Below are 12,110 nucleotides of genomic sequence, written 5' to 3'. Positions count from 1 at the left end.
TATCATGCAGCTCTCCCCAGCCACTTCATAGCTAGCACAACCCTGACAATCAAACTGCATTTGCCAAGGGCAAACTAGAGTTTTCCTGTACTACCTTTAAAGCAAAAGCATTCTGCCAACATGCCAACGTTGCAGGGAAGTTCTCTAAGTTTTTGTAAGGGCACTCGAAATATTTTTATCTGCCAAACAGACTTAGAAGTTCATTCTCACTTCAGTGCCTGATAAATTTATGGAGAAGATTATTCTGGGAGGTATTGAAAAACACATGAAAGACAACACAGTCTTATCAAACCTGCGTTCCTTTTATGGTAAGATAATCCACCTAGTTGATCGGGGAAGCCAGTTGATGTAATCTTCTGGAAAGTAAAGCTTTCAATACTGTCTCTCACAGGATCCTTCTGGACAAAATATCCAGCCCACAGCTGGATAAACATGTCATGTGGTGGGTGAGCAATTGGCTCACGAGTCAAGCACAGAGGGTAATAGTGACTGGGGTAACATCAGACTGCTGACCTGTCACTAGTGGGTTCCACAGGGCTCCATCTCAGGCCCTGAGCTCTTCAACATCTTCATAAATGACTTCGACGTAGAACTGGAAGGGATGCTAAACAAGTTTGCAGATGACACAAAATTGAGAGGAGCTGTTCACTCCCTCAAAGGCAGAGAGGCCCTGCAGAGAGACCTCAGCAAATAAGAGGACTTGGCAATCACCAACCATATGAAGTTCAACAAGGGGAAGTGCTGGATTCTGCACATGGGATGGGGCAAGCTTGGATGTTCATACAGACTGGGGAATGAGATGCTGGAAAGCAGTGCCATGGAAAGGGACCTGGGGGTCCTGGTCAAAGGCATGTTGAATATGAGTCAGCAGTGCCCTGGCAGCCAGGAGGGCCAACCATGTCCTGGGGGCATCAGGCAAAGCATCGCCAGCCCGTGCAAAGGAGGGGATTGTCCCGCTCTGCTCTGCACTGGTGCTACCTCACCTTGAATATTGTGGCAGTTTTGGGCACCACAATATAAGAAAGATATTAAACCATTAGAGAGTGTCCAAAGGAGGGCAGCGAAGCTGGTGAAGGGCCTTGAGGGGAAGTTGTATGAGGAGTGGCTGAGGTCACTTGGTGTGTTCAGCCTGGAGAAGAGGAGACTGAGGGGAGACCTCATGGCAGTCTACAACTCCCTTTTGAGGGGAAGAGGAGGAGTGGGCCCTGATCTCTGTGGTCACCAGTGACTGGACCCAAGGAATGGCCTGAAGTTGTGTGAGGGGAGGTTTAGGTTGGATATTAGAAAAAAATTCTTCAGCCAGAGGGTGGTTGGGTGCTGGAACAGTGGCCCCAGGGAAGTGGTCACAGCACTAAGCCTGACAAGATTCCAAGAAGCATTTGGATGACACTCTCAGGCACGTAGTGTGACTCCTGGGGTTGGACTCAATGATCCTCGCATATTCTGTGACTATTTTTTCCCACTGAGTTGCTGTAGTAACTGGCAAGAGCACAGAATTTAGGTACACCAGGTGAGCCTGGTCATTTTCTACAATCCATCCATGGTATAGCCCTGCTTGCTTCTTTTACTATTTCTTATGGGTGAGGTATCAATGAATCTTCAAAATCCCCTTAGAACTGGCTGGTACTATCTGCCTCCTATGGCATTACAGCTTAGAAACTCAGTGTCTGCTGCATGAAGTATCATCTTTATCTGTGTGAAATATCACCTTAATATAATTGGTCAATCTGTTTCAAATGAAGAAGTGCCACCCAGACTAGTATTTGTACCATTCAGTGAATACTAATTCTGCATCCATTTGACTCACAGCTTTCAAGATTTTGTAAACCTTGACCCCTTTCCCCCTCAGTCTTCCCCTTTCCACAGTGAAGAGTCCCAGGATTTTCAGTCTCTCCTCACAAAGCAGCTTCTTCATTTCCTTGATCAGCTGCCCTTCTTTTAACTCCACAATGGAGTCCCTCTAAATATAGAAACCACAACTGCCCAGCACTGAAAATCTGGGTCCACCAGTCTTACACAGGAGCAAAGTAGCACCACCTGCTTTTTTTGCAAAAAAAAAAAAAAAAAAAATTCATGGAACTCCAAAATGTGGTATGGTTACAGAAGAATTCTGAAAGATCTCTGCCCTGAGCTCTTATTACAAGCTGCTGAAATACAAGTTCAGTGCCATGTATATTCTGATAATGATTTATACCACAAATGCTTAGATCTGTACTGGAGCTCATCTATCACTTTTGCCTAGGGGAGGATCTCACACAACTGAACTCCTTGCCACTGCACCAATGTTGGACTACTTCAGAAAGCTTCGTATGATCCACAAACTTGGGTGATACCGTTGTTCATTACTTCCTCTGAATAAGCATGCCGAAGCAGGTAGATGTGGAAGACTGCTCTGGTGGGTAGGACACCACTCTGGAGCAGCAGAAGACTGCAAGGAGGAAGGAGTGGTAGAGACAATACCCCATGAGCAGACCACAACCCCCATTCCCCATCCCCCTGCACTGCTGGGAGAGAGGAAGTAGAGAACTTATAAGGGAAGTCAAGCCCAGGAAGAAGGGAGGGGCAGGGGGAAGGTGTTTTAAGATTTGTTCGTATTTCTTATTATCCTACTCTGATTTGATTGGCAATAAAATAAAATAATTTCCCCAAGCCAAATCTGTTGTGCCTGTGACTCTAATTGCTGAGCAAGCTTCCTGTCCTTATCTTGACTCATGAGCTATTAATTGTATTTTTTCCCCTTGTCTAGTTGAGGAAGGGAAGCAATAGAGCAGCTTAGGGAGCACCTGGTGGCTAGCCAAGGACAGCCCCACACAACCATCCAGGTCTTAGCTAAGCTCTCCTAGTTATATCCTTTCCAAAGGAAAATAAAAATAAAAATACAGTTTAAAGTTAGACAGTCCATCACAGCATATGAGCAAATGCAACATGAAATATTTTTAGTACAAAATAATAATAATAATACAAAATTATATTTGGAAGCACTTTGTCTTAAACGCACCTAAACACAGCTCTAACCTGATAACACCTTTTTCTTATATATTGACTCAATACTGTTACAATAAAGCATTACATTTTAATCACTGATCAGTTCAGCTGTCATATAGTAACATAGTCCATCCTTTGCTTTTCATGTCTGTAGCTTTATTTTTATTCCAGCTGATAAAAATGTAAGATATTGTATAGCAAATATAAGAGTTAAGAAATTACTCAGCAACAACATATGACCCAACTACCCAATTTCCTAATTTACCTAAATGTATGTACACAAATTCTATAACAAAGCTTTCACATTTGTTTAGCATATCTACTTTCTGAACATTTTAATTATTTCAGTTTCAACCTGAGCTATGAATACTAATGTGAATTCCTTCTTCCTTCCTCCCCCCTGAAACATGCATTTATTGTCTAGTAGTCTGTGCCATCCCAATCATCAATCTGCACAATATATGCATTATATTTTGTTAATGATGCATCTGCATTCTCTACAACATCATATTCCCCCATCTTCTTCCAATAATCTGACTTCTCTTCAGGTTTGTTTTAATATTTTTAATACCCATTCCCAACTGCCCCAAACAATACACAACATAGAAACTGCTTTGCAAACACCAGAGAGGTATTTAGCAAGTCTAAGTTCAGCTATGATGTATACCGTTACTGAAAAGGCAGCATAACAACTTAATCAATCTTAAGTTACACAGTTATTTCTTCTAACCATGTATATATTAGTGATTATAAGCTCCTAAAAATATTAGAGGCAATCACTGTCATTCCTATATGATCATTTCAAACTACAAACATCCATGTTCAAATATGCTTATTAATCCAACAGAACTGCATCTTTATAGTTTAGTTATGTAGATAAAAATCTTTATGTTCTTTAAAATGTACCCAATCAATGAGATTTAAAGCCAAAGCATGACTGATTAAAGGAATTCTAAAGAATGCACTGTTGATCCTACTAAACGGTATCTGAGACTTACAGAGTTAATAGTTACTACAAAAACACTTGTGTTGTATGAACTAGCATTATGGTCGTGCTCAGTTGGGTGGCTTGCCAAATATGACAGTCTTGGGGTTTTCAATTCGTATCAAATGGAACCCAGGCTTTCTACATTATCATGCTGTGACCTGCTGATCTAAAATAAATAAAAAGTACACATTTAACTTGTAGTGTTTGCAAGTGACATCACTGTACATTAGAAACTAATACTATCAACACATTTGTTTTCATTGATGTTTTACCCCATATTCCTTCTGTTCCCCCTATCCTATTGTTATTTTATCATTAGGTAATTGTAGATTCAACTGTTATTTTAGAACATCCCATTTCAAGGAACTCAATTATAATTTAGATTGACTCGGAGTAATGGGCACACATGGGACTGTAATACATAAAGAGATATAATATATACAATCCTTGTAGTATTTTCACATAAAAGGTTAGCTTCTTGTTAACATGGAATGGGATATGCAGATTCAATTTCCAGTAACATTACTTACTTTCTTCTCTCAGCTTGTTTAATTCCTGCATTATATCACTATACACATAGGATAAAAGCTCCTCTTGGGATTTTGTTCCGTCCAAATAAACTGAGGAAGATGAAAGAAAAAGTTTTCATGAGTTTTGTGCCAGCTATCTGTAATACTAATTGCCAAAGTCTTCAGGATTCCTATAGATGGCATCAGAAAAGAGCAAAAAATAAAAACCAGGAACAGCATCTCCCCTTTTCTTTTTTCACAAATTCATTTTACATGTTAAAAAATAACATAATGGAAAAGTATTCTAATTAATAATTCATGTGGAATTTTTTGTGGTATAAAAGTCTCCATAAGGGTAATAGTAATAATGTTAGGACAGCAGACCAATGGGGTAATTCAGCAGAAAGGTTTCTGTGCAGTGGAAGACTTCAGGTTCCTCAGCATCAGTGTTTGAACAAGTATGGGAACAGCACAGTTCCATTCTCACTTCACAGTGAGAAGCAGTGTGTGGATGAAGCAGCCACCCAGCTTCCCTTCCCTCTAGTCCCCCCTCCAGAAGGAGGCAGTCCAAAAGCTGTACAAGTGTGAACAGGACACAAGCTCATGGCAGTGCCCTACCAGCTAGCCCAGCTTTGATACTTCTCATGCAAAACTGGTGACTATACTGTGTATAGTCAGCACCTAGAAAGTATCTTCAGTTTATTACAGGACTTAACCAGGATATCAGTTTGGTTCTGAAGAATTCTGCTAGTGTGTCAGCTGTCATCTCAGAAGCTTCCTATTTACACATACATGTGTTGTCTTAACAAGCTATCTTGTTAAGTGGACTTATTTAGTGATTAGAACATTTCTATTTTTTAATGTCATAATTTTCATTATTAAAAAGCAAAAACAAAACTCCAACAGACTTGCAATATAAACCAACAAAACAGTCAAAATCTACGAAGTGCTACAAAAACATCTCAGGAAAATTTTGTTCCATTTATAAAACCCCACATCTCAATGAAAACTGCACAAGTGCCACACTTAAGCATTTTAGAAGTTTAAAATTAAGGATACCATACCAATTTGCATACTTGTATTCTCTTCCAATTCATTTTTATATTTCAGATACATAGGCCACACGTGTCCATCGAAGTACCCCGGTGTATCTGCTGGCTCATAGACTCTGGTGCTACACAAAAATATATCTGCTTTTCCATACAAGTTTTACATCTTCCCCTACTGTCAGCTGGTTTAATAACACCTTTTATTCAAAATAAAAAAATAAGGGCTGGCAGTTTGCATAACTGTTGGAGCAAAGGAGGCTCCTTTGTTTTAATTCAATCTGTGATACAAATTTTTGCTATCTTACCTATTTCTGCCTATCAAACCACATTTAAGAAGACAAGGTAAAAGGTTGGGGTTTTTTAATTTAAAAAGGTATTACACATAAATTACGCTGTATTGAAACTGTTACAAAAAATTATTTTTTTTTTATTAGGTATATAGATTTCTCAAGCTTTAAATTACTGGGTTTTGAGTCTAGTCACTTCCATTCTGGACACTAAACTCCTTTAAAGGTGAGTCTAGTGAGAAAACAAAGCCAGCTGAATAGAGAATTTCTTCACTCAGCCAGTAGTGAATCTTCATGCACATGTATTGCTCCAAACATTGAGTACTGCTCCTAATTTGGAGACAAGTCAGACACTGGCTCAATAATCTAAATCAGATACACAGTACAACTAGTGTACAGTCTAAACAAACCATACAGTAAAACCACACATGAACATCATTATTTATCGTCATGTAACTGTATTCAACCAAGAATAAGACTGCTTCGTATTTTTTTAATTGCTTCTCGTTTTAAACATGGTTTAACTCAAATACACAACCAGTAATCAAAATAGTTTATCAGGACAAAAAATTCTCTTTTTAGTGTTTGTAAAGCATTTGTAAAGCATTTAGTGTTTGTAAAGCACTTTGATATCCCTGTGCTCTAAAATAAAAACCAAAACAAACAAATCTAAAACAGATGACAGATGCTTACATTTGGCAAGCACAGAAGAAAAGCTAGTACAAAAGGACTGCTACAGTTCAGGGGGTACAGTGACCCTCGTTAAACAACAACTGAATAATCTTACCTCCTTCTCCTTTTGCACTCTTCATAAGGAAGGGTCAAAAAATATCTTCTGTTCCAAAGTTCATTAAGTGGCCTAAGATAACAACATATTTAGTTCCCTCCTCCATTTTAGGGCAGTTTTAATACACCAGGTTACATATTACTGCTTACTCATAATTATAAAGCAGAAAGCCTTCAACAATCAAAATATAAACATTTTTCTGATTGTCACATGCACTCTGTGGCTCTTCTGTCACAACCTCTGAGCTTGCTGGGCTTTTTTTCCAATTGTGAATCTTTGTCACCATTTCATCCATATAGAGGGCATCAAGTGCTAGATGAAAACAGAAAGTTAGACATCCCTTAAACACAGAGAATAAAAGAAAAAAAAAAGAATCCTTAAGTACCCTTCAGTTAATCAGTAAGAATCAAATAATCCATATATAAGTTTAAAGGAAGTTCAGTTCATGCACATTAGTAGTCCTAGGTTTCCAATTGATGATTTTCTGAAACCAAAGCTTGCACGAGGATTGGGGTATTTCTGCTGGGTGTAGTTTCTCTGAACTTCATGGCACCCAAAATTGTGTGAACTCACTTCACAGCTTTTTGCTTCATAACAGAAACTGCAGGGACTGTTCTCCTCTTCCACAAAACTTGTAAAAACTTACTTACCCGGAGACCTCCACCCTTGTGTCATTTGTCATAGATGGATTGGATGCTCAACATTTTTTGTTTCAGGTTTTTATGAGGTTCAGGTATATGGAAGGTGGGCACAAGTGGATTTAAAGGAGCACAGCACACAAAGAAAAACAGCACAATATAACACCTGGTTTTGTCTGTAGATACACAAGAATATATTAAGTACTGAAAGACATAAAAGCAAACACATTTTCGAAAAACTTTTAAGAGCAGCATTAAATCTGGATATTTGAGCCAGAATGTCCAATTTATCTCTCCAGTTCCACATTCCACTTTCATGAAGCCTACAAGTTGAGCCAAAGACTGCATAGCTCATAAGCATCATTTTTCAGATACAATTGAAGGGTCTGACCAATGTCTTGGGTAATGTATTTTGTGATCACCAAGAATTTAGCCACTAAGCAACCGTTCACAACTAGATATAACCTGAATCAAAGCACTAGCCTAAAGCGGATCTGGATCTACAAGTTTATAAGACTAAATTGACACACTGAACCAGCATTAATCGTGAACTTAAAAACATTTGTTCTTTATGTGAGATCTGAAATGAAATAAAGGTGTCAGGTTAAGACGCCATTTTTGACTGAGTTGGAAAACTCAGTAGTGATATCCCATGAGTTCCCTGTCAAAGTGAAAAAAAAATCCATTACGTAGAAAGTGATGAGGTTAAACTTACGCCAGTGCTGCAAGCTAAGACTTAACTGAACCGTACCATTTGCTGCTGCACCAGATACAAGTGAAGAAGCAGAGGAAAAGATTAAAAAGAGAAAAGGAAAGATTAAGCACTAGACTGAGCTATTTACTAGTTAAGCGAGTTTTCTCAGAGAGCTGAAGAAAACCGAGCAAAGGAGTTCTCTGAAACAACCTTTTGTTTAGTGCCTTGCTTAGAGGGGAAGAAGGGCAGGGGATGTAGGGGAAGAAGTGTTGGAAGCTCAGCACAACAGAATTTCAGTACAATGTTCAAAAGCAATGCATCAAAGTTACCGACCATCATACAGCTTAAATCCACGTTCATCTGTTTCTACTTCAGACTCCGGCTGAAGGGGAAAAAAATTGAATTTTTTCAAGGCTGCTTTTATAATCACTGTCACAGATATATACACTTCACTAATAAACACAGGATTATACACTTTTTTACCCCAATTAATATAATTTATCTTCACCATTAAACTGCTGTATACAACTGTTAAGATACAAAAACTTTATTTAATCTAGAACAACAGATACTCCAAAGCATATGACTTAAGTTCATTAGAGCTTTACTTAAGAAATAAGAGCTCCTTCATCCTCCTTAACAAAGACCTCCAACATCAACACACAAGCTGCTTTTCTGCTTTGATTTTGGAGACAAAGAACTACTTACTGCTTAACACAGAACTACTAAATTCATTAGCACAAGGGATCTTGAAAAATGCATCCAACATACACGCACTCCTTATATTAAAAGGGTAGCAAAGAAGACAGTAAGCTTCTTTTTGCTGAGTTTACTCAGTGGTTTGGCCATTGAGACTTCAATTACCCCAGTAATTGAAATTTTATTTCTCCTTCTCATGAAGTTAACATTATTTTAAGCAGCATCAATTTTAAAAGCTCATCAAGAGAACTGAAAAAAGAAGAAATTACACTAAAATCTACTCAAGCCTTATCAGATCTTTCCATCAACACTGTTACCTTAAAGAAGTCATCTTGAGAGATTATATCACAGTTGGGAAGCATTTTCTTAAGCTTTTCTGCTAGCGTTGTTTTCCCCCCATTTGTTACGCTGTTAGAAAACATTGTAAAAACTTAACTGAGACAAAAATCAATCTTTTAAACATATACACACATACATTTCTATATTGTTATATGCAAAGAAACAATACAACCCCCTCCCCAAACGTTTATTCACATTAAATACTCTCTACCTATAGAATTTTTTTGGCATGTTCCAACAGCTTTCAGACAGTAAATCTAGCAGTGCCAAGAAAGAGGCTAGAGACACCTGTACCTGAGACCTCCAACAGAGACAGAACAATTTGTTAAGAATTACATGCTTTAAAATCATACAATTATATATTGTATTTGTAATCCAATTTCAAAAAAATTTATATTCAGAAATAGAAATTATATCACTTCATTCTGGAAGGAAGACCAGTCTTAAGCTGTAGAGGAAATTTAATTCTGTCATACTTACCCTCCTAGGCCAATAACCAATACTTTCATATTCAGCTCTTCCTATTTTCTGTCAAGAACAGAAGACAGTGAAAAACTCTTAACTCGGCAACAAAGAAAGCAGCTGTCATATTAAGAAATACCAATTATAGAGAAGATCTATTTTCTGTCCTTTCGTCAATTATTTTTCTTTTTGCAAAGCTACAGTCAGAATCTCAACCATTTGTTCTAATGCTACCAAAAACCCTGCAATTTATATGCCACATTGTAAATTTAAATTTACTTTACCTTTCACCATATTTTAAGCATTTGAAAAGAACTTTGAGAGACCCAGTTCTAAAAATATTAATATCATCCAAGTTCTTAAAGAAAAGCACAGTCACTAGCTCAAGGACTAACAGTATAAAAAGGCTAGGCAAACAGAGGCTGTGGTGGTAAAACAAAGAAAGTCATTAAAAAAGAAACAAGTGACATCCTGAGAAGAAAGATGTTTTTAAAAGCTCATGAAGAGTTATAACAAAGAGTATCTTCAAAGATTCTTCTATGAATCTAGTCTCAGCAGTGTAATATTCAATGTGTAATTCACCACTCCCTTTTTGTGGGGACTAGCAGCACAGGCCACACACAGACTCTTCCTCTTGTACAGATTATTCTGAAGGCATTAAAACTAGTGTAAAGGCTGTTTAAGCCATCCTAGCTGACTTAGCAATGAGAAGGACTAGGTAGCACTTGATTTTCTCCAGAAAAGATCAGAGTGAAACTACAAAGGTTAATTTAGCCATCCATACCCCCGTTGCTGCCAAGAAACCAACCCTGAGGCTCTGGCTGGCTGAACACTTTCAGTGGTCAGTGCTGCCAGAAGACACAATCCTGTCTTGCCCTGACTCTTTCCCCTGAACTTTCTTCTGGAACGGGTGTTTGCAGAGTACTTAGAGAACTATACTGGAAAAGGACCGCAGCTGAAAAACAGTTTTGTAAAGAGCGTGGGGAAGAACGTTTGTTTTCAGCTGAACAAATTCCCTCTAGTACACCATCCAGTTTCCCGTGTCTGGAAAGGTATGACGTAGCAGGACAGGTTGTTCTCTTGGCAGCAACAGGGCTGCTTGTCTTGGCAGCACCACTAGTCTATGGTTCATCAAACCAGCTTAACATTTGTTAGACATTGCTTTCCATGAGCACACATCAATTTATAACTGTTTAACCACAGGCAAACACCCTTTTTTTCAACCGCTCTGTCTTCCTAGGTCACACTTAAGGAGGTAAGGTCTATGACACCTAAGACCTGAAGGGATGGAGCATGCAAAACTGTCTCACCCACGCCAACAAAGAAGTATCTGTACTACACTAGAAAAAAGACTGTTACAGGGCATCAGTACGAAAGTAAAACTACACTATTTCTGTGAAAAGTAAGTTTTAGGCATATACGGAGTCTGAAATAATAACATCCTTTTGCATTTGGTGCAATGACTGGATGTTCAACTGTTTCACAGGTCTGTGATGTGATCTTGGCATGGTTCTTTTTTATGTATTATTATGTTGAAAAAAACCCAATAACAAAAGACATACCGACTAGTCAGGCCATCACCCATATGATAGCAACTGTGTTGTAATGGTGCTGCACATCTACTTGCATTGGCAAGTTTTTTTAAGTTAGTACACATGGGTTTTCTCAGCATATTGTAATTCTCAAGTTCAAAGACGATTGCACGATTATGGTATTAGCTATGACTGCAAAGAGTGCAAACAGATGATCTGTTCTCAGGAAGTGATGATACTCAGGCCACAGAAACCAAAACAAAAATGCTCTTTTCTAAAAATCATCAGTAAGGTTTGTGTTGCAGAGGATTACCCTTTGTCCCACAAAGGATGCTGTGTAACAAACTACATAATAACTGGGCACACGTGTTGAGCTTTGGACTTTAATTTATGTCATTGTCCATATGTAAATTAATCCCAGTCTAAGGCAAAAAACACTAGCACAAAAAAACCCATCAACTCCTCTGACCTCTGAGTAATGTATAAAACAAATTGCAAAGGCAAATTTTTAATCAATGTTGCAACACAGAAACCCTACACCACTTTATCTGGGCTGAGTTTAGCATCTTTAAATAGAACTAAAACCCATGACAACGCTAGCACAGCATTGCCGTCACCCCATTTTTAAGAGAATACCGGGTCAAAACTCGCGGGCACGGGGACTGCAGCGTGCTTCCTTCTAGGCACCACCAGAGCCGGACAGGGAGCGTCTCTCCCAGGCATCAAGCCCACACACCGGGATGGGCGGAGGGGCCCGGGGGTCCGCGCGCCGGTCGCCGCAGACGGCCGCACCCCTCCCAGCAGCTGCAACACTTCAGTCTCTGGGGTTCGCACTTAACTTTAACCACGCTGGGAGGGTGTCCAGAGCGGAGAGCCCACCTCTTACGTCCTATTACGGAGCTGCCCAAGGCGCGCGTACATCCGAGAAGGGGCGGCCCTGCGCGCACCGCGCTCCAGCCACACGCCTGGGATAGGGATCGGGATCGGGATGAGGAGCAGGATCAGGCCCGCCGCAGACGCCGGACCGAACACCTCAAGCCTCCCCGCCCCACCCCTGCCGTGTGCCCCCTTGGCCCGCCTCCTCAGCGGAGGGGAGGGGCGGGGCCTCACCCTCAGCGCGCGTGCCGATTGGTTGCGTCCC

General features: G+C 39.6%; 1 protein-coding gene across 6 annotated transcripts; it reads right to left on the bottom strand.

Moving 5' to 3' along the window:
- Positions 1–1,434: 1,434 nt before the first annotated feature.
- On the bottom strand, positions 1,435–12,040 carry NMRK1 (nicotinamide riboside kinase 1). Of its 6 annotated transcripts, none has more exons than XM_032675877.1 (9): positions 11,849–12,037; positions 9,456–9,503; positions 8,954–9,044; positions 8,271–8,319; positions 6,755–6,917; positions 6,606–6,677; positions 5,547–5,656; positions 4,504–4,593; positions 1,441–2,040 (listed from the first exon to the last, which is right to left on the bottom strand). In XM_032675877.1, the coding sequence occupies exons 2-9, from the start codon at positions 9,482–9,484 to the stop codon at positions 1,961–1,963; spliced, it is 684 nt and encodes a 227-aa protein (XP_032531768.1). In that variant the 5' UTR covers positions 9,485–9,503; positions 11,849–12,037; the 3' UTR covers positions 1,441–1,960. The 6 variants fall into 6 exon arrangements, with proteins under 6 accessions (XP_032531766.1, XP_032531768.1, XP_032531770.1 ...); XM_032675879.1 differs by lacking the exon at positions 11,849–12,037 and adding an exon at positions 10,222–10,242; XM_032675878.1 differs by lacking the exon at positions 11,849–12,037 and adding an exon at positions 10,026–10,052.
- Between the last annotated feature and the right edge of the window lie 70 nt (positions 12,041–12,110).

Source organism: Chiroxiphia lanceolata, chromosome Z (genome assembly GCF_009829145.1).
Source record: "Chiroxiphia lanceolata isolate bChiLan1 chromosome Z, bChiLan1.pri, whole genome shotgun sequence".
Taxonomy (NCBI): Eukaryota; Metazoa; Chordata; class Aves; order Passeriformes; family Pipridae; genus Chiroxiphia; species Chiroxiphia lanceolata.
Note: the sequence above shows the minus strand (reverse complement) of the source record. Positions and strands in the feature narration are given on the sequence as shown.

What these genes read in the sequence shown, in the direction of transcription:
- NMRK1 (XM_032675875.1), bottom strand. Translation starts at nt 11,692, where the DNA reads ATGCCTGGGAGAGACGCTCCCTGTCCGGCTCTGGTGGTGCCTAGAAGG. An exon ending in TGCCCGCGAGTTTTGACCCG is followed by an intron (nt 9,504 to 11,605) that starts GTATTCTCTTAA and finishes TGTTCTTGACAG; the next exon opens with AAAATAGGAAGAGCTGAATA. An exon ending in TGGATTTAAGCTGTATGATG is followed by an intron (nt 6,918 to 8,270) that starts GTCGGTAACTTT and finishes GTTTTCATCTAG; the next exon opens with CACTTGATGCCCTCTATATG.